This window comes from Bos grunniens, chromosome 16 (assembly GCF_055505025.1).
Source record: "Bos grunniens cultivar Pamir isolate PY7600 chromosome 16, Bosgru_T2T1.0, whole genome shotgun sequence".
Classification (NCBI taxonomy): Eukaryota; Metazoa; Chordata; class Mammalia; order Artiodactyla; family Bovidae; genus Bos; species Bos grunniens.
The window spans coordinates 42271409-42299226 of NC_141180.1; the positions used below are offsets into that span (position 1 = coordinate 42271409).

At 40.3% G+C, this 27818-nt stretch overlaps 1 protein-coding gene across 7 annotated transcripts in view; it reads right to left on the reverse strand.

Annotated features, from left to right (window-relative positions):
• FMO2 (flavin containing dimethylaniline monoxygenase 2) overlaps positions 1-27818 on the reverse strand; it is a 52347-nt gene that overhangs the window by 16642 nt on the left and 7887 nt on the right. For 5 of the 7 annotated variants that reach the window (XM_086344741.1, XM_086344743.1, XM_086344744.1 and 2 more), the window contains 4 exons: positions 12455-12643; positions 8207-8369; positions 4499-4641; positions 509-708 (listed from right to left, as the gene is read on the reverse strand). In XM_086344741.1, the coding sequence (XP_086200867.1) occupies positions 509-708; positions 4499-4641; positions 8207-8369; positions 12455-12643 (695 nt within the window). Of the gene's footprint in view, positions 1-508; positions 709-4498; positions 4642-5890; positions 5964-8206; positions 8370-12454; positions 12644-27818 lie in introns of all 7 variants that reach the window. The other 2 variants (XM_086344747.1, XM_086344745.1) reach the window with 1 other exon arrangement.

A 27818-nucleotide genomic window follows, 5' to 3' on the forward strand; every position in this document is an offset into this window, starting at 1 on the left:
CTGTTATACTTTGCTAACTCTACACCATAAGAGTTCTTCCCATGGGTAGCTTTTGAGAACATATTCATTGTCTGTTAATCTCCAAGATATACATCACTGATCTTATGAATACAAGCAAAAAATATGGCTGTTTATTTTTCTTTATTTGATAACAGGCTCCTGTAGAATTTGGATCAGTTTTCCCACCCCACCCTCTGAAAGGAAGGTCACAATCTCTTAAAACAGCCTTTTTCAATGTTGGATAGCTCTGGGTATTAGGAAGTCCTCCCCCGATCCCAGTTCTACTCTCTGGAGCAACTCATATTTATACTTCATCTTCTCAAATATTAACTTTTTAAAAGGCATACAAAATGAATCTGGGATTCAAAATCTGGGAGCTATATGGTACCCATACTGTTAGGTTGTGGTCTGAACTACCATGTTAGTGATCTGGCTCTTTTCAAAGAGAAACCCTTCTGACAACCCTGATTATCAATGAGTATACCATAAAAAAGGAAAGTAACTCTACTTGTTTTGAGGGATAAGGCCATAATTTTCATGGTCGAACCATTGATTCATCCCATTTTCCATCATCCATTTTACAACTATTCGTGGCACGGCATTTCGGAGCTGGGTTTTAAACCGGGTGTGGTACACTGAGTCCCAGGGATAGCCATCTTCAGAGATACGACTTATGACCCAGGAACCATGTCTGGTGCTGATAAACACCTGGTGAGCAAAAAGGAATGCAGTTCACATTAGGGCATCATCTTTTTTGGGAGGAACCCACTGTGTAGATAATATATCACATGTATGGCCCCAGAACTGGCTGAAATGCTTTGTCTTAAAGACGATTGACTTCAAAGTGAAGGATCTTCTAGTTTTCACTGCTCTGGGTCAGCTTTATTGTACAAGTGGTGCCCAGAGGTAGTTATGCTGATAGAGGAAGACTACCATAGTCTTGAGAACTTCAAGGAGATCTGAGAAAATCTGGGCTAAATCAACCATAAAACCCACAAATCTATTTTTACATCATGGTTCAATACGTCTTCCCTCCTCTCAGTTTTCTATCCAACCCAAGTTGTTTTTATAGCAAAGGTATACAATTATAATCCAAGGAAATATGTATGATCGCAGCCTAAAAGCCAGATTTTTAACTTTGAATTTATTTTAAAAACTCAGAGTTTAAAAATCTAACCTTTATTATTCATAGATATTACTTTATATGGAAGTTAATATGGGAAGTAATCAGTTATATTAATATATATATACATATATTTATTCTTTTTCAGATTCTTTTCCCATATAGGTTATTAGAGAGTACTGAGTATATTTCCCTGTGCTATACAGTAGTTCCTTGTTGATTATATATTTTACACATGGGCTTTTATTTTATATCTAGTAGTGTGTTTGTGTATATATCAGATGTATTCCTTACCTTGTATACTCATATTGCCCTTGTTTTCAAGATGTACATTTAAATCTCTTTTCAAGTGTATTTTACCTTGTTTACTGTTACTTCTCCATTGACCAAGTGCATATTTCATTTGCTTCTTAAAATTTTGCATGTCAGTACTTTTACATGCCAGAACTCTGTGAGTTCTATTGTACAAGGACTTGATAAACACATTAATACTCCCTTGTAAGGAACTGATTGACTTAAGAGTTGAAGACTGTGAATTCTAGATCGAGGACTCTGGATTCAGACTACCTGGGTTTGACTCCCAGCCTTACTACTTACAAGCTGTGTTGCCTTGAGTGAGTTACTTCAACCTCTCTGTGTCTCTGTTTCTCTCTCCATAAAATAGGGGTAGTAGCAGTACTTGCTTCATAGAATTATTGTACCAATTAAAGGAGATGATACATGTAAAGGACTGAAATTGTTGCTTGGCTAATGACAGGTATTGCTAGCTATTATTATTTTGTAAATTTAGGCTGGAGGAGTTTCATGTAGTGCCTCATATCTGGAGTGAGCCAGAATTTGGAAGCAAATTTTTCTGGGTCTCAACTCCTTAACTTGTAGAGTAGCACTTGTATAAAATGGTGTTGAATTGTTGGTGTGTGTGTAGTAATATACTTAACATCCTGACTGTTTCTGCTGCTATCCTTTTGTTGGCTTAGCCAATACTTTGGCTAGGTATTAGGTAATGTACTTAAATATTTCTATGAAGTCTTTTTCCATTACTTATCATCTGTCCTTCTTCTTTAGGGCTTCCATGGTGGCTCAGTTGGTAAAGAATCTGCCTGTAATGCAGGAGACTTAGGTTTGATCTCTGGATTGGGAAGATCCATTGGAGAAGAGAATGGCTATCCACTTCAGTATTCTTGCCTGGAGAATTCCATGGACGGAGGAGCCTGGTAGGCTACAGTCCATGGGGTCACAAAGAGTTGGACATGACTGAGTGAATAACACACTTAGGATCAATCCATGTTCACACTGGAAGCTCTGCCTGTTTTATTCCCTTTCTTTCTCTGTCACCATACCTGCAGCAGGGGAGTCTAATTTGGCTAGCTCCACTAGCTGTATCAGTGTGATATGTCTGAGGATTTAGGATCAGATGCATACTTCAGGCAAAGGACCAGAGATTTGGGTTTTGGTGGGAAAGTGTATGGATGACTCAGCACCATCACACAGCATTTTGAGTGGATGGTTGGACTGTGGCATAACAAGTCATATAATTATGAACATGAACTTCCTTTAACAAAAGCAGGGCACACTCAGGACTAAGGTGAGTTTAGACTGTAATTTTAAGCTTTGCAGGTGCACCTGGTTCTAACTCTTACCTACACAGCTCCTAGAAAATCTCTGGTAAGCCTTGTCAAAGAAGGATTGAGAGTGCATTACTCTGTGTAAGATATTTTATCATAATGATCAATTATGTTATTAATCTAATAAATGTTGGAAAGACTATTTAAAGATTAATGAGCTGGAAGGCACACAAATATAGCTAAGGTGCTTACTTAATACTGAATCTAGCATGATAGACAGGCTGTTACATGACAAAGCCCATATGAGGAAATATACTCTTGCAATCTAAGATCTTTGGATCAACTGTTCTAAGTCCAAATCACTGACCTGCAACATGTAGTGGTCTAGTATGGAGCTTCACTTAGTTGACGGCTAGGTCAGCTCCTTTCATCATACTCCCTTCCTCAAGCTTGTCAGGTTTTCCAAACAGTAAGGGGACTGAACTTGGCACCTCCCCGACCTGAGCTGGCTTTTCTCCGAGCCTTTACAGTTACTGCCTCTTTACTTGTTCTTCACATGAAGGCCTTAAAACTTTGAAAAATGAAAAGTGGTTTCCTTTCATAAATAAGGTGAGGACCTCCTGTGTCTAGTACAACTCTTTCTGGTGTTAGTGACCTGCTCTGTCCTCAGGGTGGTAACTCTGACAGGTCCCAGTGGAACCCCTTCATTAACCTCCTGGGGAAGCACCACGTATGTTTATCACATTTGCTATTCAATATCTGAGCCCTGGAGCTTCCTTGGTGGCTCAGTGGTATGAATCAGTGCCTGCCAGTGCAGGAGATGCATGTTAGATTCCCGGTCCAGTAAGATCTCCTGGATAAGGAAATGGCAACCCACTCCAGTGTTCTTGCCTGGGAAATCCCATGGACAGAGGAGCCTGGAGGACTATAGTTCCATGGGGTCACAGAGTCAAATATGACTGCCCAAGAACCACAACAACATCTGAGTCCTGACAGTGTGAGTCTCAGCATAGGGCACTTTTGGCAGTGGTAGACATGGCCACAGTAAGTCCTGAGTAGCCAGAAGATGCCAGGGTAAAGAGGCCCGTGTAAGAGTGATAGAGCCCCTGGAATCCAGACCATGTTGAAAGGGCTTGCTGCGGGGAGAGGAACCTAAGCTATTTTCCCATCTTTGCCTAGGCCTGTCCTTCTAAAAGGGATTTAGTTTCTGCTATTCCCAACCATCTCTGTCAGCATCATTTGCATCTTGTAATGTTTGACGCTTGCAGCTAAGCTGTGTCATTCCTGAACAGGTGCAAAGATAACAGTGGTCGGAAGGCCTCAGGAAGCACCTAAATATTTATGATCTTGTTCGGGAGTCTTACTGTCTATTTAATCTCTCTTTTTTTAAAAAAATGATTCTTGGGAACTATGGATTGTTTACATTTCAAATAGAATTCAAATATGCATTTAATTTCTAAAAGGCACTCCTCCAAAGATGAGCAAGTCAACTCATAGAAGCCCCTGGGTAGAAACAAGGCCTCCTGTGCTGAATGTTGTCTGATCCAAACTAAAGAGAGAAGTCCAGAGAAGTAAAATGTCTTGCTCTAGGTTACACAGCTGATTAATGGCAAAGCTGGGAGATTGACTGGCTTCCTGATTTCTAGATTTCCTATGATACCACACTGGGCAACCAACCAACTAATCAACCAATTTTCAAGTAATGGAGCCTTGGTTATATGGCTGTGATTTTCTACTATGCCCTTCCCTTTTCCTCTCCTCCCCCCCGGCCCCGACCCCTAGCAGACAAGGTAATCAGGAAGCATGTTACCTGAGCAGCCTTCTTACACAACTCAACTGCAATATCTGAGGCTGAGTTTCCTATTCCAATCACCAAAATGCGTTTCTTTTCAAATCCCTCTGGGTGCTTGTATTGGCGGCTATGGAAATATTGGCCTTTGAACTTCTGGATACCTTTGGGGGTGAAGAAAAGAGAAATCCATGAACTATGTCAAGTTAATTTCAATAAAACTGCACTGTCAGCTTTTCCTTTCTGGGATCAATCATTTGTTTTGTTATTTCCCCTCTTAGGGAAGTTACAATATTAAGGCCAACTGGCAAACTCAAAGTATGAAGCATGTAAAAAATGTTAGGTTAAGCATATGGTGAAGTGAAGTGAAAGTTGCTCAGTCGTGTCTGACTCCTTGCAACCTCTGGACTATACAGTCCATGGAATTCTCCAGGCCAGAATACTGGAGTAGGTAGCCATTTCCTCCACCAAGGGATCTTCCCAACACAGGGACTGAATCCAGGTCTCTTGCATTGTAGGTGGATTCTTTACCATCTGAACCACCAGGGAAGCCCAAGCCTATAGCTCAGCACCAAAAAAGTTGATTTCAGAGGTTGCAGCTTAGGTATTTACTAGAGGACAGATGGTTTTGATAAACAGAGCAGAGTCAGGTATTGATTTCCAGCCATCCATTATCCTATTTTGGACTATACAATGATACTTCAATATCACATAGCATATATTCTTTTAAATGTTTCTTAAACATAGTATTAAGTGCTATTATTGTAATTGCATAATAATTGGAATAATATTCATCTTTCTTATTTTGCAAAAGCAAATAAAAACTAAAATAAACTAAAAACAAGGCACATTTAAGGCAAAGGATAGTTTCCACATTGCAGTAAGTCAGCAACTTACTGGATGAGCCTTTTTTTTAATTAATTTTTTTACTGAAGGATTACAGAATTTTGTTGTTTTCTGTCAAACCTCAACATGAATCAGCCATAAGTATACATATATCCTCTCCCTTTAAAACCTCCCTCCCATCTCCCTCCCCATCCCACCCCTCTAGGTTGATACAGAGCTCCTGTTTGAATTTCCTGAGCCATACAGCAAATTCCCATTGGGTACCTATTTTACATATGGTAATGTAAGTTTCCATGTTACTCTTTCTTTACATCTCACCCTCTCCTCCCATCTCCCCATGTCTATAAGTCCATTCTCTATATCTGTTTCTCCATTGCTGCCCTGTAAATGAATTCTTCAAAACCATCTTTCTAGTTTCCGTATATGTGTGTTATAATATGATATTTATCTTTCTTTTTCTGATTCACTTCATTCTGTATAATAGGTTCTAGGTTCATCCACGTCATCAGAACTAATTCAAATGCATTCCTTTTTATGGCTGAGTAACATTCCACTGTGTATACGTACCACAACTTCTTGGTTCATTCATCTGTCAATGGGCATCTAGGTTGCTTTCATGTTCTAGCTGTTGTAAACAGTGCTGCAATGAACAATGGGATACATGTGGCTTTTGCAACCCTGGTTTCTTCAGGGTATATGTCTAGGGCTGGGATTGCTGGGTCATATGGTGATTTTATTCCTAGGTTTTTAAGGAATCTCCATACTGTCTTCCATACCAGCTGTATCAATTTACATTCCCTCCAACAGTGCAAGACCATTTCCTTTTCTTCACACCCTGTCCAGCATTTATTGTTGTAGACTTTTTGATGATGGCCATTCTAACCAGTGTGAGGTGATACCTCTTTGTGGTTTTGATTTGCATTTCTTTAATAATGAGCAATGTTGAGCATCTTTTCATGTGTTTGTAAGCCATCTGTATGTCTTCTTTGGAGAGCCTTTTAAAAAAATTTTGTTTTTAATTGAAGGATAATTTGGAGAAGGCAATGGCAATCCACTCTAGTACTCTTTCCTGGAGAATCCCAGGGATAGGGGAGCCTGGTAGGCTGCTGTCTATGGGGGTGCATAGAGTTGGACACGACTGAAGTGACTTAGCAGCAGCAGCAGCAGAAGGATAATTGCTTTGCAATATTGTGTTGATTTCTTCAATACATCAATATGAATCAGCCATAGGTATACATTTGTTCTCTCTCTCTTGAACCTGCCTCCCATCTCACCCCTCTAGGTTGTCACAGAGCCCCAGTTTGAGTTCCCTGAGTCATACAGTAAATTCTCACTGCCTATCTATTTTGCATATGGTAGTGTATATGTTTCCATGTTCCTCTCTCCATTCGTTCCACCCTCTCCTTCCCCCGCCCCAACCCATATCAACAAGTCTGTTCTCTATGTCTATGTCTCCATTGCTGCCCTGAAAATAGGTTCATCAGCACCATCTTTCTAGATTCCATGTATTTGTATTAATATACTATTTATTTGTTTTTCTCTTTCTGACTTCACTCTGTATAACAGACTCTAAGTTCATCCACCTCATTAGAACTGACTCAAATGTGTTCACTTTTATGGCTGAGTAATATTCCATTGTATGAATGTGCTACAGCTTCTTTATCCATTCATCTGTCGATGGACATCTAGATTGCTTCCATGGACAGGCCTTTTTGAAGATAAACATCTGTGTCTTTTCCCAGGAAAACAGGACCTTATTAAAGTACTTGTCTTTGATGATGGGTTGCCTGAAAGAGCCTTTAGATCATGTGCTCAGCTGCTTCAGTCACCTACGACTCTGCAGCTCCATGGACTGTAGTCTGCCAGGCTCCTCTGTCCATGGAATTTTACGGGTAAGAATACTGGAGTGGTTGCTATTTCCTTCTCCTTTAGATCATATGAGTTCTCAAAGTGTTGGTCCCTTGGCCAGCAGTATTAGCGTCACCGGAGAACTTGTTAGAGATGCAAATTCTCAGCCTAGACCTACAGAGCTGGAAATGCTAGGGATGGAGGCTAGAAAGTTGTGGTTTTAAAAGTCCTCCAGGTGATTCTGTTGGAAAGTTCCATTGCTTTAGATCAGGAAGCCTCAGTCCGGGTTGCATATTGAAAATCACTTGAACAAGTAATTGACCTAGGCCTACCCTAGACCAGTTGAATCTTTGAAGGTCATTTGAACTTTAAAAGCTCCTCAGGTGGTTTGAGTAATGTGGGGCTTGGACTGAACCACCCTATTAAATGTTTTCCTAAAGGCCTTGGGAAGGAAGTGTGCTCTCTTAGGGAGAGGCCTGGGAGGGGCCATCTTCCCCTGTACTCCTCGCATCCATCACTATCCTATAGGAGCACTGATGTCCAGAAACTACCCCCAGTAACTCTGGCTGTGGGGATGGCTCTGTGGAAGTCCCCAAAATGAAACAAAGTCACAAGTGTTTGGCAGGATAGAAAAAGGTCAGGGTAAGCTTTTGTTATTGTTCAGCCTCTCAGTCCTGTCCGACTCTTTGCAACCCCATGGACTGCAGCACACCAGGCTTCCCTGTCGTAAGGTAAGGTATATGGCTGAAAGCATCTCTCCAACAGAAAACCAACTTGGTTGAAAATTCTCTGAAATTCTGAGTAACATTTAGTAACTTTGGGGGAGGCTGAACTTTGGCTGAACTCTAATAATGAAGACCTGAAGGGCTCAAAAGAAACAAAGATGGTATTTGGAGTCTTTCATGTTTCTGGCTCTATCCTGATTTTAATATTATGCTGAGTTGCAGTAGCTAGCCAGTTTTGCTGTCAATCCAGCCTGAACATTAAATACCTGGACACCTACTCCCAAAAGCTGGGGCTCTGCACAGGCCTCACCTGGAAATGACTCCAGTGGGAGATGAGGAAGGATGTGATGGCCGCTGCAGACCATGACTCCGTCAAAGACAGCGCTTTGCTCCTTGCCATTGTTCTTGGTAACAACCACCCACTGGCCAGAGGATGCAAAATCTGGGTGTTTTTTCACACTGAGGACGGTTGTCTGGAATCAAACACAGAGAAGGCATCATCGAGAATTACTCTGGCATAAAAGGGGCCTTATCCAGTGCCCAGGAGTGGGTAAGGGTAGAGTGCAATGTCTGGCTCCATTGAGATTCCATTTGAAGCCATTTCAAGCCACTTAAGGCAAAGACAGCTAAGTGCGCCCTGCTGCTTCTTCCATGGCACATGCTACCAAGGATGTATTGCTTTGTGTGAGAGGCCTGACTTAGCAGTGGGAACCAGCGTTAAGGACTGAATAAGGAGAGAGACTTAGAAAATCACGGCAAAACTCTGGGCAAGATACAAAATACGTGTTCATCATTCAAGTGATCACACAGTCAGCATTTATCACAAAACTTTTGTGTTGACCTCTTGCAGACTCAGTGTTAGAGAAGATATTCCATGAATAGTGCCTGGCACCGTGACAGCACTCCATGAATGGTGAGTTGTTCCTATTTATTTTATTAAAGGCATCATGTGCTTTTTGAAAAAAAAATTAATTTATGTTTGGTTGCACTGGGTCTTCATTGCTACTCACAGGCTTTCTCTCATTGTGGAGAGTGGGGGTTACTCTTCATTGTGGTGCATGGGCTTCACGTTGAGGTGGCTTCTCTTGTTGCTGAGGATGGTCTCTAGGGCATGAGAGCTTCAGTAGCTGCGGCACATAGGCTCAGTATTTGCAACACACAGGCTCAGTAATTGTGGTGGATGGGCTTAGTTGCTCTGTGGCATATGGAATCATCTTGGACCAGGGATCAAACCTGTGTCCCTGCATTGGCAGAGGGATTCTTATCCACTGTGCCACCAAGGAAGTCTGCATCATATCCTTTATTTTGCATATTGTTGTTTACTAGTGAGTGCGAATTTTTTTTTGGTAATATTTATTGTTACATTTGCACAACATTTCTTGCTTTGTGAATTGTCTGTTCATATCCACTCATTTTTTTTTTTTTAATGTAGTGTGTGGGCTTCTCTTGCAGAGCATAGGCTCTAGGAGCGTGGGCTTCAGTAGTTACAGCATGTGGGCTCAGTAGTTGTGGCTTGTCATATTTATTATTTTTAAAATGTCTTGCTAGCAATACATTTCATACTCTCATTTGGATTAAATAATTTACTGGTTTATTGACTTTTTGTAAATGTTGTTTGCTGTGTGGAGGTTTATGGATTTTTGAAAGTGTATATAAATGTTGTGTTTGCTGTATTTAAGAAGCAATGTCAAAGGAAGTGAAGAGTTTCTCCCAGATGAATGGCATGCATCCCTCTTGCTGGCAAGTGTTTGAGCCCCTTTTACATGCTTTTCAAAATTTCAGATATTTTTCAAAATGCTGTGTTGGCAATTTTGAAGCTTTTACAGTTTTAAAAAATGTATGTGGAATGTTGTGAAAAGGCTACAAAATGTCTGGGTATTTTCAGTTGAAAGATTTCAAATTTGGACCTAACAGAAGCAGAAGATATTAAGAAGAGGTGGCAAGAATACACAGAAGAACTGTACAAAAAAGATCTTCACAACCAAGATAATCACAATGGTGTGATCACTCACCTAGGCTAGACATCCTGGAATGTGAAGTCAAGTGGGCCTTAGAAAGCATCACTACAAACAAAGCTAATGGAGGTGATGAAGTTCCAGTTGAGCTATTTCAAATCCTGAAAGATGATGCTGTGAAAGTGCTGCACTCAATATGCCAGCATATTTGGAAAACTCAGCAGTGGCCACAGGGCTGGGAAAGGTCAGTTTTCATTCTAATCCCAAAGAAAGGCGATGCCAAAGAATGCACAAACTACTGCACAATTGCACTCATCTCACACACTAGTAAAGTAATGCTCAAAATTCTCCAAGCCAGGCTTCAGCAGTACGTGAACCGTGAACTTTTAGATGTTCAAGCTGGTTTTAGAAAACACAGAGGAACCAGTGGTCAAATTGCCAACATCTGCTGGATCATCAAAAAAGCAAGAGAGTTCCAGAAAAACATCTATTTCTGCTTTATTGCCTATGCCAAAGCCTTTGACTGTGTGAATCACAATAAACTGTGGAACATTCTTCAAGAGATGGGAATACCAGACCACCTGACCCGCCTCTTGAGAAAACTATATGCAGGTCAGGAAGCAATAGTTAGAACTGGACATGGAACCACAGACTGGTTCCAAATAGGAAAAGGAGTACATCAAGGCTGTTTATTGTCACCCTGCTTATTTAACCTATATGCAGAGTACATCATGAGAAATGCTGGGCTGGAAGAAGCACAAGCTGGGATCAAGATTGCCGGGAGAAATATCAATAACCTCAGATATGCAGATGACACCACCCTTATGGCAGAAAGTGAGAGGAACTAAAAAGCTTCTTGATGAAAGTGAAAGAGGAGAGTGAAAAAGTTGGCTTAAAGCTCAACATTCAGAAAACGAAGATCATGGCATCTGGTCCCATCACTTCATGGCAAATGGGGAAATAGTGTTAGACTTTATTGTTTTGGGCTCCAAAATCCCTGCAGATGGTGACTGCAGCCATGAAATTAAAAGACGTTTACTCCTTGGAAGGAAAGTTATGACCAACCTAGATAGCATATTCAAAAGCAGAGACATTACTTTGCCAACAAAGGTCTGTCTAGTCAAGGCTATGGTTTTTCCAGTGGTCATGTATGGATGTGAGAGTTGGACTGTGAAGAAAGCTGAGCACTGAAGAATTGATGCTTTTGAACTGTGGTGTTGGAGAAGACTCTTGAGAGTCCCTTGGATTGCAAGGAGATACAACAAGTCCATTCTAAAGATCAGCCCTGGGTGTTCATTGGAAGGACAGACGCTAAAGCTGAAACTCCAATAGTTTGGCCACCTCATGCGAAGAGTTGACTCATTGGAAAAGACCCTGGTGCTGGGAGGGATTGGGGGCAGGAGAAGAAGGGGACGACAGAGGGTGAGATGGCTGGATGGCATCACTGACTCGATGGACATGAGTTTGGGTGAACTCCGGGAGTTGGTGATGGACAGGGAGGCCTGGCGTGCTGCGATTCCTGGGGTTGCAAAGAGTTGGACATGACTGAGCGACTGAACTGAACTGAACTGATAATATATTCACTAAAGTACTCCACATTCTTGGCTATAGAAAATGTGGTTCAAGGGCCAATCTTCACTGTCACTGGGGAGGTTATTAGAAATGTAACTGACCTGAGCCAGTTCAGTCCTTCTCAGGCAACCTGGTGGTTTCCCATTCCTGGGCGGTCACCGTATTGATACTGAACTTAGTCTGGACATGTCCTTTTATAGTTTGAATTGAGTTCTTGCATCTTATGGCTTATACCGCTTCAGAGACCAATAAATGGGAGTGAGTTTTCTTAACCCCTCTCCAACCTCCAGAAACAACATCAATAAAACGATAAACAAGAGAAGAAGCAACTGGGGGAACTCTGTATTAGATAGACTGAAACGTTTTCATGGTATTTGCATATGTTTATGTCCACCAAATCAATTATTACAAATTAATGTAATACAAATCTATAGTAAAACAAAAATTACTGAGAAAATGAAATATGTTAAAAAATAAGTTCTACCAATATTTATTCAGAGCTATAATTTATTTCCTCAACACAGTTACTAGTTTTCAGAGTGTAGGTTATTGATACAACTTCAGGATGGTTAATGAGGATATTGTTTTTTTCTTGTTGATTATTTGTTTTTGAGGAAACAAGGGAAAGGTAGTTATAATTGCATTTCAGAAGTATCTGGCCATTCTTATGTTGCTAAACAATACATCAAAAATTAACAAAAATGGTTTCTATAGGGTTCTGAGATGAATGGGGAGCTGTGGGTTTATCTAATCCATTTTCTAAGATAATCCATTTCTATGGAGAAGGTAAGAAAATAAAACAACATAACTTTTATTTTCATATACCCTTTCAAAGGAAATGAGGCTAGTCGTCTTCAGTGGTTATAGATACTAATTTAAATGCAGTTTCACTGTCAATATCATTCAAGCCTTAATTTTGACAAATGTTTTTCTTCTGTTTATGCATATAGCCTATAGTATCACAGGTGATGACATTACTTCTTGAGTTTTCTATCGTGCTATTTCCCTCCCCCCTACCCAAAATACAATACCTGGAACTGAATATACTTTAGTAGATCAAACTTCTTGGCAAAGATTCTGAAGTATTCCAGGAGTTTAGAATTGTGCAGGAAGTTTGGAAAATCTTCAGGCATTGGAAAGTCACTGAAACAGGACATTTCTTTGCTGGTGTTGCTGATGACAGATTGATAGATACTTGCTCGGCCATCTTCAACATTTTCCTAATGAAATAAAGGAGTGGTAATAAGGTATTAAAGAAATCCCTCGATTTCCTGCTCACCTTCCACATGTAACCCCTGCGTGATTGGAAGCTCTTTCATTGCTGCTGTTGTTTAGTCATGTTCAACTCTTTTGTGACCCCATGGACTGTAACCAGCCAGGCTACTCTGTCTATGGGATTTCCCAGGTGAGAATACTGGAATGGGTTGCCATTTTCTTCTTCAGGGGATCTTTCCAACCCAGGGATTGAACCTACCTCTCCTTGGCAGGTGGATTCTTTACCACTGAGCCAACTGGGAAGCCCCTTTCATTGCTGCAGTATGACTGAAATGTCTGGTGGATGAGGAGCTGTGTATGTGCCATTCTTACATTGCTAAAGAATGCATCAGTAATTAGCTTCCCAGATCTCTACCTGTTTAGTGTCAATCATTGTGACAACTGATGCTGAAGCTGAAACTCCAATACTTTGGCCACCTGATGTGAAGAACTAACTCACTGGAAAAGACCCTGATGCTGGGCAAAATTGAAGACAGGAGGAGAAGGGGATGACGGAGGATGAGATGGTTGGATGGCATCACCGACTCAATGGACATGAATTTGAGTAAACTCCAGGAGTTGGCAATGGACAGGGAGGCCTGGTGTGCTGCAGTCCATGGGGTTGCAAAGAGTCAGACGTGACTGAGTGACTGAACTGAACTGAACTGATTGTGACAATCAGCCCCCTTCCAAAATTTTCCCTGGGGAGGCTACACCCATCTTCCACATCTTTAGGAGCCAATAAACTCTGCGTCACTGGTCAGAGACTATAATGGAGAATTTCAGTTAAAATGAGTACTTTGGGGAGCAGGAAGTTTTCACATCTTAATTTGAATCCCCCGCCTTTATCTTATGCTTTATGTGAATCAACCTTCCTCAAGTGATAATGGTAAGTAGTATTTTTCTGTTTCTGGCTGCACTGGGTTTTTGTTGTAGTGCGTGGGTTTTCTCTAGTTGTGTCAGGGGCTTAGTTGCCCTGTAGCACGTGGGATCTTAGTTCCCCCAGTGGGATCAAACCTACATCCTCTGCATTGGAAGGTGGATTCCTAACCCCTAGACCACCAGGGAAGTCCCAAATAAGTAGTATTAATGCTAATCAAGTATATTTTTTCCTTTTGAACTTTTTATTTTGTATTTGGGTATAGATGATTAACCATGTTGTGATTGTTTCAGGTGAACAGCGCAGGGGCTCGGTCATACATACAAAGGTACTCATTCTCCCTCAAACCCCCCTCCCACCCAGGCTGCCACATACCATTGAGTTCCATGTGCTACACTATAGATCCTTGTTGGTTATTCATTTTAAATATAGCAGTGTGTACATGACCATCCCAAACTCCCTAGCTAACCTTTCCCCACCTGCCCCTAGCAACCGTAAGTTTGTTCTTTAAGTTTGTGAGTCTCTTTCTGTTTTGTAAGTAAGTTCATTTGTATCATTTTTTTAGATTCCCCAATCAAAACTTAAGTTTGATTCTGAGTGTTGTTGAGTATGCTTTGATAATTCAGGAGATAGCACATGCTGTGGCTGAGTTTATAATTTCCTCTACAACAAGTGCTCTGCGTAATGATTTAACATTAAATAGTGCAAGAGCCAGGTATGGTGATTCAGTGTTTGTGAAGTCAGCATGTTATCAAACAGGCTTTATAAGAAAATGTAAATAATGCCACCCAAGAACTCCTCAACAGATGCTTCTGCACAGGCAGAGACTAAGTATAATCCAGCATATAGTAGTTGCTATGATGACTTAGCACTAGGGTGGGATGTAAAAAAAACATGGAAAGATTATAGGAACTCATGAATTAATTATAATAAATTACCTAATCTTACATAAATGGCATTATAATCTCCTCTACAGAATAGTAAATAAAGGACAGTAAATATCCAACTGTAATTCTACCATTGTAATAAATCAGTTGTATATGTTGCTTTCTTACCATTACTTATAGAAAATTATTACTTTCCTGCCAGATCTTTAGGTCAAGCCTCCTTAGATTTTTGGACACGGAAAGAGGCAACCTGGACTAGCAGAAGGAGCCTGGGCTTTGAGTTAGACACAGGTTTGAATTCATCTCTTTTAGGCTGAGTGAGCCTGGACCAATCAGTGCCTCTGAGCTTCGGTCCTGTCATTTGTAAACTAGGGATGTGTTAGGTGCTCAAAAGTATTGTTATTGTCTATTGTTACAGAGGAAGCTATAAGCTTCAGCAAAGTTGTGAGTGACTCCTCACTGTTCACCACAGAATAAAGGTATCCAGGCAGCTGCTCTGACACCACAGGAACTGATACAAACACACTATCATCTATCACATCTGAATTTTCTGATATTTCATTTATAAGAGGCTATACTTTATTTCTGGAGAAGGCAATGGCAACCGACTCCAGTACTCTTGTCTGGAAAATCCCATGGATGGAGGAACCTGGTAGGCTGCAGTCCATGGGGTCGCTAAGAGTTGGACACGACTGAGCAACTTCACTTTCACTTTTCACTTTCATGCATTAGAGAAGGAAATGGCAACCCACTCCAGTGTTCTTGCCTGGAGAATCCCAGGGATGGGAGAGCCTGGTGGGCTGCGGTCTCAGGGGTCTCACAGAGTCAGACACAACTGAAGCGACTTAGTAGTAGTAGTAGTAGTAGTAGTAGTATACTTTATTTCAAAGAGTTAAAGATTAAACTGTGGGATCTTTCCTCTTTTATCAGCAAAGCTCTTTATATGTGTTGGGCTTCACTGTGTCCAAATTTCAGAGATTATCGGTACTAACATGATTTTCCAAGGCTAAAACAATGTTTGCTCTCAGATCATGCCATTTAAGACCAATAAAAAGTCCAAGTTTGTAAAGATCCTTCTCCTTCCTCCATTGCTTTCTCTTCCTCATTCATTCATTCACTCATGCCTACCATAAGCCAGGAGTCAGATGCCTTTTTTCCCATGAGCAGATTGTTTATCTTTCCTAGTCCGTAATTGAGGGGCAGATGATAGCTTTGTTACAGTATTAAGTGGCTTGGTAAAAACTAGTCATGTTAGGGCATGTCAGTTTTCTAGGTGATTTGGTGTGGTCTTATTATTATCTGTATGTATGTACAGAAGAAAAGGGAGTTTGTATTCAAATATGAAGTGCTTTCTGTCTCATATACAAGGATATAATCTGAACTTTGAATGAGTAAATCATGGTAGTTTTGTTTTCAAACACTAGCTTCAAATTGCATAATACGGTCATCCCTTAGTGTTCATAGGGGATTAGTTCCAGGACCCTCTGTGGATACCCACATCCAAGGATACTCAAGTCCGTTATATAAAATGGTACAGTATATGCACAGAGCATACACAAGTTACATAAGTCAGATTCTTCCTTTTCTCCTGTAAAACAGAGTTCATCAATTGTTCCATTAGACAGTTGTCATGGGGCTTTGATGAGATTAGATAATGCTTAGCACAATGCCTGACTTTAAATAAGTGCTCCATCCATGTTTGCCTCTCTTGCATTACTACTGGCCATTAGAGTTAGTCTTACTGAACCAGTCATAGTTTTGAGACAGAATAAAATGGACTGTTACAGTAGAGCTAACATGTTAGTTTTTACAAGTGCTTTAAATTGGCTTTAACATGTAGTTGGCTCCTCTGTCAGGTCATTTTAAGGGAATTTTGAGTGATGAGAACTGGTTCTGATGCCTGAGCTTCTATAGTAGTTTCAGGGCCAGGGCAAGGATCTCCTTTGGGGATTTTACTTGTGTAATTTGACACAAATGATGACATCAAAATTCTTTTATGAACATCAAGTAATAATCTTTATACTTAGGTTGATTGGTAGACAACTATTAAAAAATGCTTTCTGTCCATGTGCACTTCTTCCTATACTGAAGTAGATGTCTATATATCTAGATAAATCTGGGTATAATTGAGTTTTCCTGGGGTTGTAGAGGGAAGATGATTCTTATTAATTCTCCAGGCAAGAACACTGGAGTGGGTTGCCATTTCCTTCTCCAATGCATGAAAGTGAAAAGTGAAAGTGAAGTTGCTCAGTTGTGTCTGACTCTTCGAGACCCCATGGATTGCAGCCCACCAGGCTCCTCCATCCATGGGATTTTCCAGGCAAGAGTCCTGGAGTGGGGTGCCATTGCCTTCTCCAAAGTAAATAAATAAATGTCTATCAACTATATCTCCTGTTTAGGTCCTGAGCTTGGAGTTAGGGGTAAAGTGTTACCAGGACACAGTTTTCTATCTTCATGGAGCTTATTGTCACATTGAATTAAAATCAGTTTGGGCTTTGGAGATGGAAAGTAGAGAAATAAGATGAGAGGCTTTGCTCTCAACCAAGGCAAGGACAGGAGACATGACTTTCAAAACAGATAAATTTAATTCATATATTTACTTAAAATACAAGCACTGCCTAAAAATGAACTAAGCACAAATACAGATTAATAGCCTGAATTTCCTAACAAATAGAATTAGTGACAATTTACTTGTTTAAGATAATTGATCATATGGTAAGCATTTTTCTTACTATAAATTTTTTTGCAAGTCAGAAGATTACGTTCAGACAACCCTGATTTAGAATTTATGATCTTTTATTATAGGCTGGACTAAGGTTTATCTTTGATTCTTTAAAGATGAAAAGGATATAAAAACTAAATTAAGTTTAAGAAAGATTATAAAGCTAATATTTAATCTAGAAGGAGCAAGCTTACAAAGCAAAAATAGATTCACTTATTACAAATATAAATACAAAATCTTATAAATTGTTTTTTGTTATGAAATGTAATTATATTGACTTCTAACAATCCATAGTTTATTCTCATGGCTAGTTATTCTAAGCAGTTTGGAAATAAAATTTATTTCTTTGAAAATATCCTAACATTCCAAATTTTCACTTTTTTGGGTGGATTTTATCTGCTCTGTTACTTGTAATAAGTGTAACTGAAACTTTAAATTCTTACCAATAAGAATATTTTTATTTTAATTATTTTAGTATTTTATTTTAATTATTTTAGCATCTTATTTTTATTTAAAAAATTTTATTTTTTTTATTGGCTTATAGTTGATTTACAATGTTGTGGTAGTTTCTGCAGTACAGCAGAGTGAATCAGTTATACTTGCATCCACTCTTTTTTAGATTCTTTTCTCATGTGGGTCCTAGTCCTACAATTAGAGGCAAAACTGTCATTCTCAAATGCTAATCTATGGACTAATTCCAGTAGAAGAATTCAGGGGAGCTTTGAAAAGTATAAAAATGGTAAGTAGGTCTGGTTTGGGCCCAGACATCTGTATTTTAGAAGTGCTCCCCAGACATCTGTAGTTTAGAAGTGCTCCCCAGCTGACTCAATGCACAATGAACACTGAGACACACCCTTTATTAGAGTGTCATTGCTTTCTGTCCTCTCTCCTTTGGGCTGGTACTTCCCTAATTTCTGCCCTTGATCACTGAAAGAGCCCCCTAATTAAACTCGTTGACTCAGATACTGCCCACTGTCTTCACTGATTTCAGGGTAAATGGTACACTCGTTGGCATGTGACACAAGGTCCTCATCCAGACTCTGGCTCTTCTCTCCAGCCTCATCAGTTATCTCTCAGCCAACCTGCATCCTTCTTTCCAGCCACGTTACATGACTTTGTATTCTCTAAGTGTATCAAGTTTCACAAACCTCCACGCCTTTGCACATGCCATTTGCTTGGCCTAGATGGATTTTCACATATCTGATCTCTGTTTATTGTCAAGACAAATAAAAGTATCATACCCTTCTGCTGAGTGAAATTCTGTGCTTTCCATAACACTCAGTGTTTCAGCTTCTATAAATCTGCACTCTGGATTTTCTTTAGTTCCCGCCACACCCTGCTCCCGAAAAACGAGCCCTTTGATGGTAGGGACTGTACAATTGTGTCTTTTTAGTACCTAATATATTCCTGGTGCATATTATGCAACCAGGTAATATGTTTGTTGAATGAGTGAAAGAAGTCGTGTTAACCAGAGCATTTCCCCCTCATTGTAAATAGGGCTTAATGATACTAAAGTGAAAGTCAAGTTGCTCAGTCGTGTCCGACTCTTTGCGACCTCATGGACTGTAGCCTATCAGGTTCCTCCGTCCATGGGATTTTCCAGGCAAGAGTGCTGGAGTGGATTGCCATTTCCTTCTCCAGGGGATCTTCCTGACCCAGGAATCGAACCCAGGTCTCCCGCATTGCAGGCAGATGTTTTACCGTCTGAGCCACCAGGGAAGCCCCATAATGATACTAAGATACTACTAAATGATACATTAAAATAGTAGTGTAATGGGAATAAGTAAATGGTTTTGCTGATAGTACGCTATAAACTTTGTTTTATTTTATGCATGCAAATGTTATGATTTTGCTAATATTATGTTACAAACTTTATTCTATTCTATACATGTAAACATTACTTCTTTAAAAAAAATTATGGAGCTCCCGGGGGACCGGGTGGGACCAGAGAAAGCGAAGCCGACTTCGGCGGGGGCAGGAAGCGCACCTCCCCTTTTCCTAAAAGGAGCTCAGGCCCCGTATTGAAAAAAAAAAAAATTATGGAAAACTAACTAAAATTAGGGCTTTCCTCTGTAGCTCAGTTGGTAAAGAATCTGCCTTCAGTGCAGGAGACCTGGGTTTGATTCCTGGGTTGGGAAGTTCCCTTGGAGAAGGAAATGGCAACCCACTCCAATATTCTTGCCTGGAGAATCCCACAGACAGAGGAGCCTGGCAGGCTACAGTCCATGACGTCGCAGGAGTCGGATACAACTTAGTGACTAAACCACCAATCAAAATATATCTTAAACAGCTGGTAAAGAGGCTTAAGAACCATAGTATTTTATATTTGTTTTCCTGGAGAGTTACAAATATCTAACATGTTAAATTTGGTTCTATTAAATGGACAACAATGTACAAAAACATATATTGAATAATGCTGTGATATATTTATCACAGAGAACTTCCCAAAGTAAAACAAGGGTAAGGCGGTTATCTTTACAGGGAAGGAAATGACTCTTTGTTCTAAGCTAGTTCTGTCTAATGTTAAACTGAATATAATGTGCTGTTAAAAAAACATGCCAACTGAAACAGAAGAGAGGCTGTGAGGCATAGAATAAAGAAAGTACGTGTTTTGGTCAGTGCGAAAACGGCACCATATGGGAAATTCCTTTTGGTGATTTCCCGGGTGTCTACTTCACAGTCTCATCTATTATCAACATTTAAATTAGTAAATTTGATGGAGACAAATACAGATGATCAAATTTGTATATACCCAAGTGTGGAGGCATAGAAACTTGACAGAGGATTGAAACTTCAAACTAACACTTAATAAAGTGAGGTACAGGTGATTTACAATATTATATTACTTTCAGGTGTACAGATAGTGATTCAATATTTTCATACATTGTACTCCATTAGAACTGGTTACAAAATAATGGGTATATTTCCCTGTGCTGTACAATATATCCTTGTTGCTTAGCTTATTTGTTTTATACACAGTAGCTTGTATCTCTTAGTCCTACACTCCTAACTTGCCCCTCCTCTCTTCCCTCTCCCCGCTGGTAACCATTAGCTTGTTCTCTCTGTGAGTCTGTTTCTGTTTTATTATATACATTCATTTGTCTTATTTTTCAGGCACACATAACCAATAACAGAGTATCTGTCCTTCTCTGACTTGTTTCACTAAGCGTAATACTATCTAGGTCCATCCATAGGTTGTTACATGTGTCAGAATTTCATTATTTTCTATGGCTGAGTAGTATTCCATTATGTATACTGCCACATCTTTATCCATTCATCTGTTGATGGACATTTCGTTTGCTTCCATATTTTGGCAGTTACAAACATTGGGGTGCATGTATCTTTTTGAATTTGTGTTTTTGGATATATACACAGCAGTGAAATTGCTGCATTGTATAGTAATTCTGTTTTTAATTTTTTGAGGAAATTCCATACTGTTTTCCACAGTGACTGTATTAACATACATTCCCGCCAACAGTATACAAGGGTTAGCTTTGTTCTACGTCCTTGCCAACATCTTTTATTTGTGGTCTTTTTGATAATAGCACCCTGGTGTGAGGTAATATCTCATTATGGTTTTAATTTGCATTTCTCTGATTAGCAATGTTAAACATCTTTTCATATGCCTGTAGGCCATCTGTGTATCTTCTTTAGAGAAATATTTATTCAAGTCTTATGCCCATTTTTAAATTGGGTTGCTTCTTTTTTTGATACTGAGTTGTATAAGCTGTTTATATATTTTGAATATTAACCCCTTATCAGCCATATCATTTGCAAGCATTTTCTCCCATTCAGTAGGTTGTCTTTTCATTTTGTTGATGATTTCCTTTGCTGTGCAAAAGCTTTTAAGTTTTATTAGGTCTCATTTGTTTATTTTTGCTTTTGTTTTCTTTGCCTTAGACAAATAAAAAAAATATGTTATAATTTATATCAAAAAGTGTTCTGCCTATGTTCTTTTTTAGGAATTTTATGGTTTCAGGTCTTATATTTAGGTCTTTAATCCATTTTGAGTTTAATTTTTTATATGGTGTGAGTAAATATTCTAATATTATTCAACATAGAAAACTTAACAGAAGATTGAAACTTCATATAAACACTCTTTGATTAAGAATAAAACCAACTAGATAATGTCTAACATGCACAAATGTGAAATCCTATAATTAAGATTAAAAAATTAGTTTTTACAAAGATAGGATAATAGTGACCCAAGTCATCAATAATTCAGATGAAAAACACAGGGGTTTTAATTGATTCCAAGTTTAATATTCATCTTTAGAATTCTGTGAGATGAAGCATGAGGGTAAACATGTATAAGTTTAACTGCAATATCGTGGCTGGTTCTAAGACATCTTATTATGTCATCTCATTGTCATCTACCACTTATTAGTAACTATAGGCAAATCACTTACTTTGACTTTCTCACTTTTAAGTTGGAATTACTAAAAACTATTGTGAGTATAGAATGAGATAATTCATATGCAAGTAATTATATAAATGATAGCATTAGCTTTGCACATACTGAAAAAGCTAGTGCACATTAAACCTTTAGTAGAGGTGCAGCATTCAAACCTAGTGAAGCACAAGCTATAGTGGGAAAGTGTAAAATGAATTGACTGTAAATTTTTTGAGGGGAGTGATTTTTATCTGATTCATTCAGACTTTCATTTTTATTATTTTCCCACACCCTGTATCCCTTTGGGCAGGTTATTTATCCTAAACTCTTCATATGTTAAGTGAGGATAATCATAACACCTATGCCCTAGGAGTATTGTGAAGAAAAATGAGATGGTGCACAGCAAATGTTTCCTGTTGCTGGAGAAAAGTGCTAAAGTATATGTTAATTACCCACCTTTCTCATGTTCCAAAATGGCCACTAGGAAGTGCTAGAGAATCTTTCGGAAGAATTCAGCACCATCTGAGTTGGGCATGGGGCAGGAATTTTAAAATTTTAACTTGTCACCACTAAATGTATTAAGTGATCTTAGAAGAATTGTGTGTAAATATAGAAGTTAGAGAGTAACATATTTTAACATTGATTCTGATTGGTAGAGTTGTAGAGAGGCAAGTATTGCTGGAAGTGGGTGTGGAGGCTCCCAGCAGCATTTTCAGCAGCTCCTTCCTTGGCACTACTGTCTCCTGGAAATCCAGACCCTCACGTGGTCCCATTGGAGGCCTGTGAAATTTTGATTATTGTATGTTTCACTCTTCAGTGAAGACTTTGTCTTCTTTGGGTAGAGAAATTGTTTATATTTATCTCTTGGATATAGTTTTAAGGGAGGTTTGAAATGTGATATTGTTGCAAGTGCCAGGGAGCTATATACTTAACCATTTTATATCTAATAAGGCTTGGACTATAAAGCTGAGTGTTGAAGAATTGATGCTTTTGAACTGTGGTGTTGGAGAAGACTCTTGAGAGTCCCTTGGACAGCAAAGAGATCCAGCCAGTCCATCCTAAAGGAAATCGGTCCTGAATATTCATTGGAAGGACTGATGCTGAAGCTGAAACTCCAATACTTTGGCCACCTGATGCGAAGAACTGACTCATTTGAAAAGACCCTAATGCTGGGAAAGATCGAAGGTGGAGGAGAAGGGGACAACAGAAGATGAGATGGTTGGATGGCACCACTGACTCAATGGACATGAGTTTGAGTAAACTCTGGGAGTTGATGATGGACAGGGAAGCTTGGTATACTGCAGTCCATGGGGTTGCAAAGAGTTGGATACAACTGAGTGACTGAACTGAACTGAATTAATTCAAATTTTAACCTAACTTTTCTATCCCACAGGATGATATCTCTAATTCTGAAATTTTAGACATCAGGAATGTGATAGCAGGAGAAATATTTTGGGGCAGAAAGAATCTTCCTGGAATTAATCAAATCATATATATATATATTAACTGAAGCATAATTGGCATACAATATTGTATTAATTTCAGATGTAGGACATAATGGTTGCCATTTGTATGCATTGTGAAATGATCACCACAGTAAGTCCTATTTCTCATTTGTCGTGATAAAAAGTTATGAAGTTTATTGTGCTTTTTAGTTTGATGGAGTCCCATTTGTTCATTTTTGCTTTTGTTGCAATTGTTTTCAAGTCAGATACAAAAAAATCATTACCAAGACTGATGTCAAGAAGCTTACTGCTTCCATTTTCTTCTAGGAGTTTTATGGTTTCTGATCTTGTGTTCAAGTCTTTGATCCATTTTGAAACAGTTTTGTGTGTTGTGTAAGATAGAGATCCATTTTCAGTTTTTCACAGTGGCTGTTCAGTTTTCCCCACACCATTTATTGGAAAGACTATTCTTGCCCCATTGTGTGTTCTTGACTCCTTTGTTGTAAATTAATTGACCCTATATATGTGGCTTTATTTCTGGACTCTCTGTTCATTTCCATTGACTTATGTGCTATTTTTTTTTATGACAGTACCATTCTGTTTCTTGACTACTAACACTTTGTAATAGTTTGAAATCAGAAAGCATGATGCCTCCAGCTTTGCTATCCTTTCTCAAGACGGCTTTCACTATTCAGGATCTTTTTATCAGTTCAGTTCAGTTTGCTCAGTCATGTCTGACTCTTTGCAACCCCATGGACTGCAGCACACCAGGCTTCCTTGTCCATCACCAACTTCTGGAGCTTATAACAAACTCATGTCCATCGAGTTGGTGATGCCATCCAACCATCTCATCTTCTGTTGTCCCCTTCTCCTCCTGCCTTCAATCTTTCCCAGTATCAGGGTCTTTTCAAATGAGTCAGTTCTTTGCATCACGTGGCCAAAGTATTGGAGTATCAGCTTTAGCATCCGTCCTTCCAATGGATATTCAGGACCGATTTCCTTTAGGATGGACTGGTTGGATCTCCTTGCAGTCCAAGGGACTCTCAAGAGTCTTCTCCAACACCACAGCTCAAAAGCATCAATTCTTCGGTGCTCAACTTTCTTTAGAGTCCAACTCTCACATTCATACATGACTACTGGAAAAACCAAAGCTTTGACTAGACAGATCTTTGTTGACAAAGTAATGTTTCTGCTTTTTAATATGCTGTCTAGCTTGGTCATAACTTTTCTTCCAAGGAGAAAGTGTCTTTTAATTTCATGGCTGCAGTCACCATCTGCAGTGATTTTGGAGCCCGAAAAAGTAAAGTCTGTCACTGTTTCCATTGTTTCTCTATTTGCCATGACATGATGGGACCAGATGCCATGATTAGTTTTCTGAACGTTGAGTTTTAAGCCACCTTTTTCACTCTCCTCTTTCACTTTCATCAAGAGGCTCTTTAGTTCTTCTTCGCTTTCTGCCATAAGGGTGGTATCATCTGCATATCTGAGGTTATTGATATTTCTCCCAGCAATCTTGATTCCAGTTTGTGCTTCATCTAGCCCAGCGTTTCTCATGAAGTACTCTGCATATAGGTTAAATAAGCAGGATGACAATATACAGCCTTGATGTACTCCTTTCCTGATTTGGGACCAGTCTGTTGTTCCATGTCCAGTTCTAACTGTTGCTTCCTGACCTGCGTATAGGTTTCTTAGGAGGTGGGTAAGGTGGTCTGTATTCTTGTCTCTTGAAGAATTTTCCACAGTTTGTTGTGATCCACACAGTCAAAGGCTTTGGCATAATCAATAAAGCAGAAGTAGATGTTTTCCCGGAACTCTCTTGCTTTTTTCAATGATCCAACAGTTGTTGGCAATTTGATCTCTGGCTCCTCTGGCTTTTCTAAATCCAGCTTGAACATTTGGAAGTTCATGCTTCACATAATGTTGAAGCCTGGCTTGGAGAATTTTGAGCACTACTTTGCTAGGGTAATGAACCCGGTGAACGTGTCCGCTCTTCTTGGTCTGTCCGCGGCCCCTCGCCTGTCTTTCCCCCTGCCCGTTGGGGAGGGTGAGGAAGGCAGGGGTTGGGCGCCCTTTGGCCTAAGGCCTTTGTCCTTAGGTCTCCTGTCCCCCGCCTTGGGGCGTCAGTGGGCCGTCAGTGGGCCGTTGGTCTTCTGACACAGCAGATGCTCTCGCTTCGCCTTCTCCGCGGGTGCCCCGCGAGCGGGCCCTCCCCGCGGTGGGGAGGGCTGTGCCACTGCCGCGCTGCGCACGCCACGTGGGTGTGTGAGCGTGCCTCATTTGACCCTCGATGGTGCCCCTGGAGCGCTCCAGGTCGTCCCTCTGGTGCCTGAGGCCGAGCAGTGGTGTTGTTTCCCTTAATCCGGTGTCCCCCTTGGGTCCCTGCCGCAATGGTGTGTGTGACCCATGAGTGGCTCTCTTTAGGGGGGTGGGTAGAGACGGTAGGAGAGGTGTGCCTGTTCCCCTCGTCGTGGAGGCTGACGGATGAGGCCTTGCAGGGGGCGGGACGCAGGCTCTGCTCCGGCCCTGACCGCGCACACGCTCCTGTGTGGTCGTCCGCTTACCTGTGCCGCAGACCCCTCCCGCCCAGCTGAGGACTGGCAGCTCCTGGAACGCCTCCATGGGCCCGAAGGAGAGACGATCTGGGTGAGGGACGGCACGCCCTCGGTGAGAAAGCCTTCTCTAGCGATCCGAGAGGGACAGCCGCTACCCCTCCCGAGTGCGCAGTGGCCACCGCCAGAGCACGTGGGCAGAACCCCCTCCCCACCCACCCCTCCTCTCTGTTGGGGGTGGGTGCGCCGGCCCCTCGGTGGGGCCGTGTGCCGCTCCTTGCCTTTTTTTTTCCCTGAAACTTCCCTGGTGGCTTAGATGGTAAAATGTCTGCCTACAAGGCGGGAGACCCGGGTCAGGAAGATCCACTGCAGAAGGAAATGGCAACCCACTCTAGTACTCTTGCCTGGAAAATCCCATGGATGGAGGAGTCTCCTAGGCTACAGTCCATGGGGTCGCTGAGGGTCGGACACGACTGAGTGACTTCACTTTCACTTTCTTGCTAGCGTTTGAGATGAGTGCAATTGTGCGGTAGTTTGAGCGTTCTTTGGCATTGCCTTTCTTTGGGATTGGAATGAAAACTGCTCTTTTCCTGTCCTGTGGCCACTGCTGAGCTTTCCATATTTGCTGGCATATTGACTGCAGCACTTTCACAGCATCATCTTTTAGGTTTTGAAATAGCTCAACTGGAATTCCATCACCTCCACTAGCTTTATTTGTAGTGATGCTTAGTGATCACACCATTGTGATTATCTTGGTTGTGAAGATCTTTTTTGTACAGTTCTTCTGTGTATTCTTGCCACCTCTTCTTAATATCTTCTGCTTCTATTAGGTCCATACCATTTCTGTCCTTTATTGTGCCCATCTTTGCATGAAATGTTCCCTTGGTATCTCTAATTGTCTTGAAGAGATCTTTAGTCTTTCCCATTCTATTATTTTCCTCTATTTCTTTGCCCTGATCACTGAGGAAGGCTTTCTTATCTCTCCATTCTTTGGAACTCTGCATTCAAATGGGTATATCTTTCCTTTTCTCCTTTGCCTTTTGCTTCTCTTCTTTTCTCTGCTATTTGTAAGGCCTCCTTGGGCAACCATTTTGCCACTTTGCATTTCTTTTTCACTGCCTCCTGTACAATGTCACGAACTTCCGTCCATAATTCTTCAGGCTATCTGTCTATCAGATCTAATCCCTTGAATCTATTGGTCACTTCCACTGTATAATCATAAGGGATTTGATTTAGGTCATACCTGAATGGAGAAGGAAATGGCAACCCACTCCACTGTTCTTGCCTGGAGAATCCCAGGGATGGGGAGCCTGGTGGGCTGCCATCTATGGGGTCCCACAGAATCAGTCATGACTGAAGCGACTTGGCAGTAGCAGCAGCATACCTGAATGGTCTAGTGGTTTTCCCTACTTTTTTCAATTTAACTCTGAATTTGGTAATAAGGAGTTCATGATCTGAGCCACAGTCAGCTCCAGGTCTTGTTTTTGCTGACTGTATAGAGCTTCTCCACCTTTGGCTGATCTTGTCTGGATTCTATGCAAATTTTAGGATCTTTGTTATATAAAATGATCTTTTATGGTTCTAAAAATTTTAGGATTGCTTGTTATATTTCTGTGAAAATGCCGTTGGAATTTTGATAGAGATTGCATCGAATCCTTAGATTGCTTTGGGTAATATGGACATTTTCACAATATTAATTCTTCCAATTGGTCGGCATGGAATATCTTTCCATTTATTTGTGTCTTCTTCAACTTCTTTCATTAATATCTTATAATTTTCAATGTACAGATATTTCACTTTCATAGTTAAGTGTACTTAATTTATTCTTTTTGACACAATTATTAATAGGGTTATTTTCATAATTTATTTTTCTGATAGTTCATTCTTAGTGTATAAAAAACTATAGACTTCTGTACATTAATTTTATACCTGCAACTGAATTTGTTCTAATTTTTTTTGGTGGCGTCTTTAGAGGGTGTGTATATATATATGTATATCTATATATATACACACACATATACACACATTCATTTATTTACATATACATATATATTGGAGAAGGCAATGGCACCCCACTCCAGTACTCTTGCCTGGAAAATCCCAGGGATGGAGGAGCCTCGTAGGCTGCAGTCCATGGGGTCGCTAAGAGTCGGACACGACTGGGCGACTTCACTTTCACTTTTCACTTTCATGTATTGGAGAAGGAAATGGCAACGCACTCCAGTATTCTTGCCTGGAGAATCCCAGGGACGGGGGAGCCTGTTG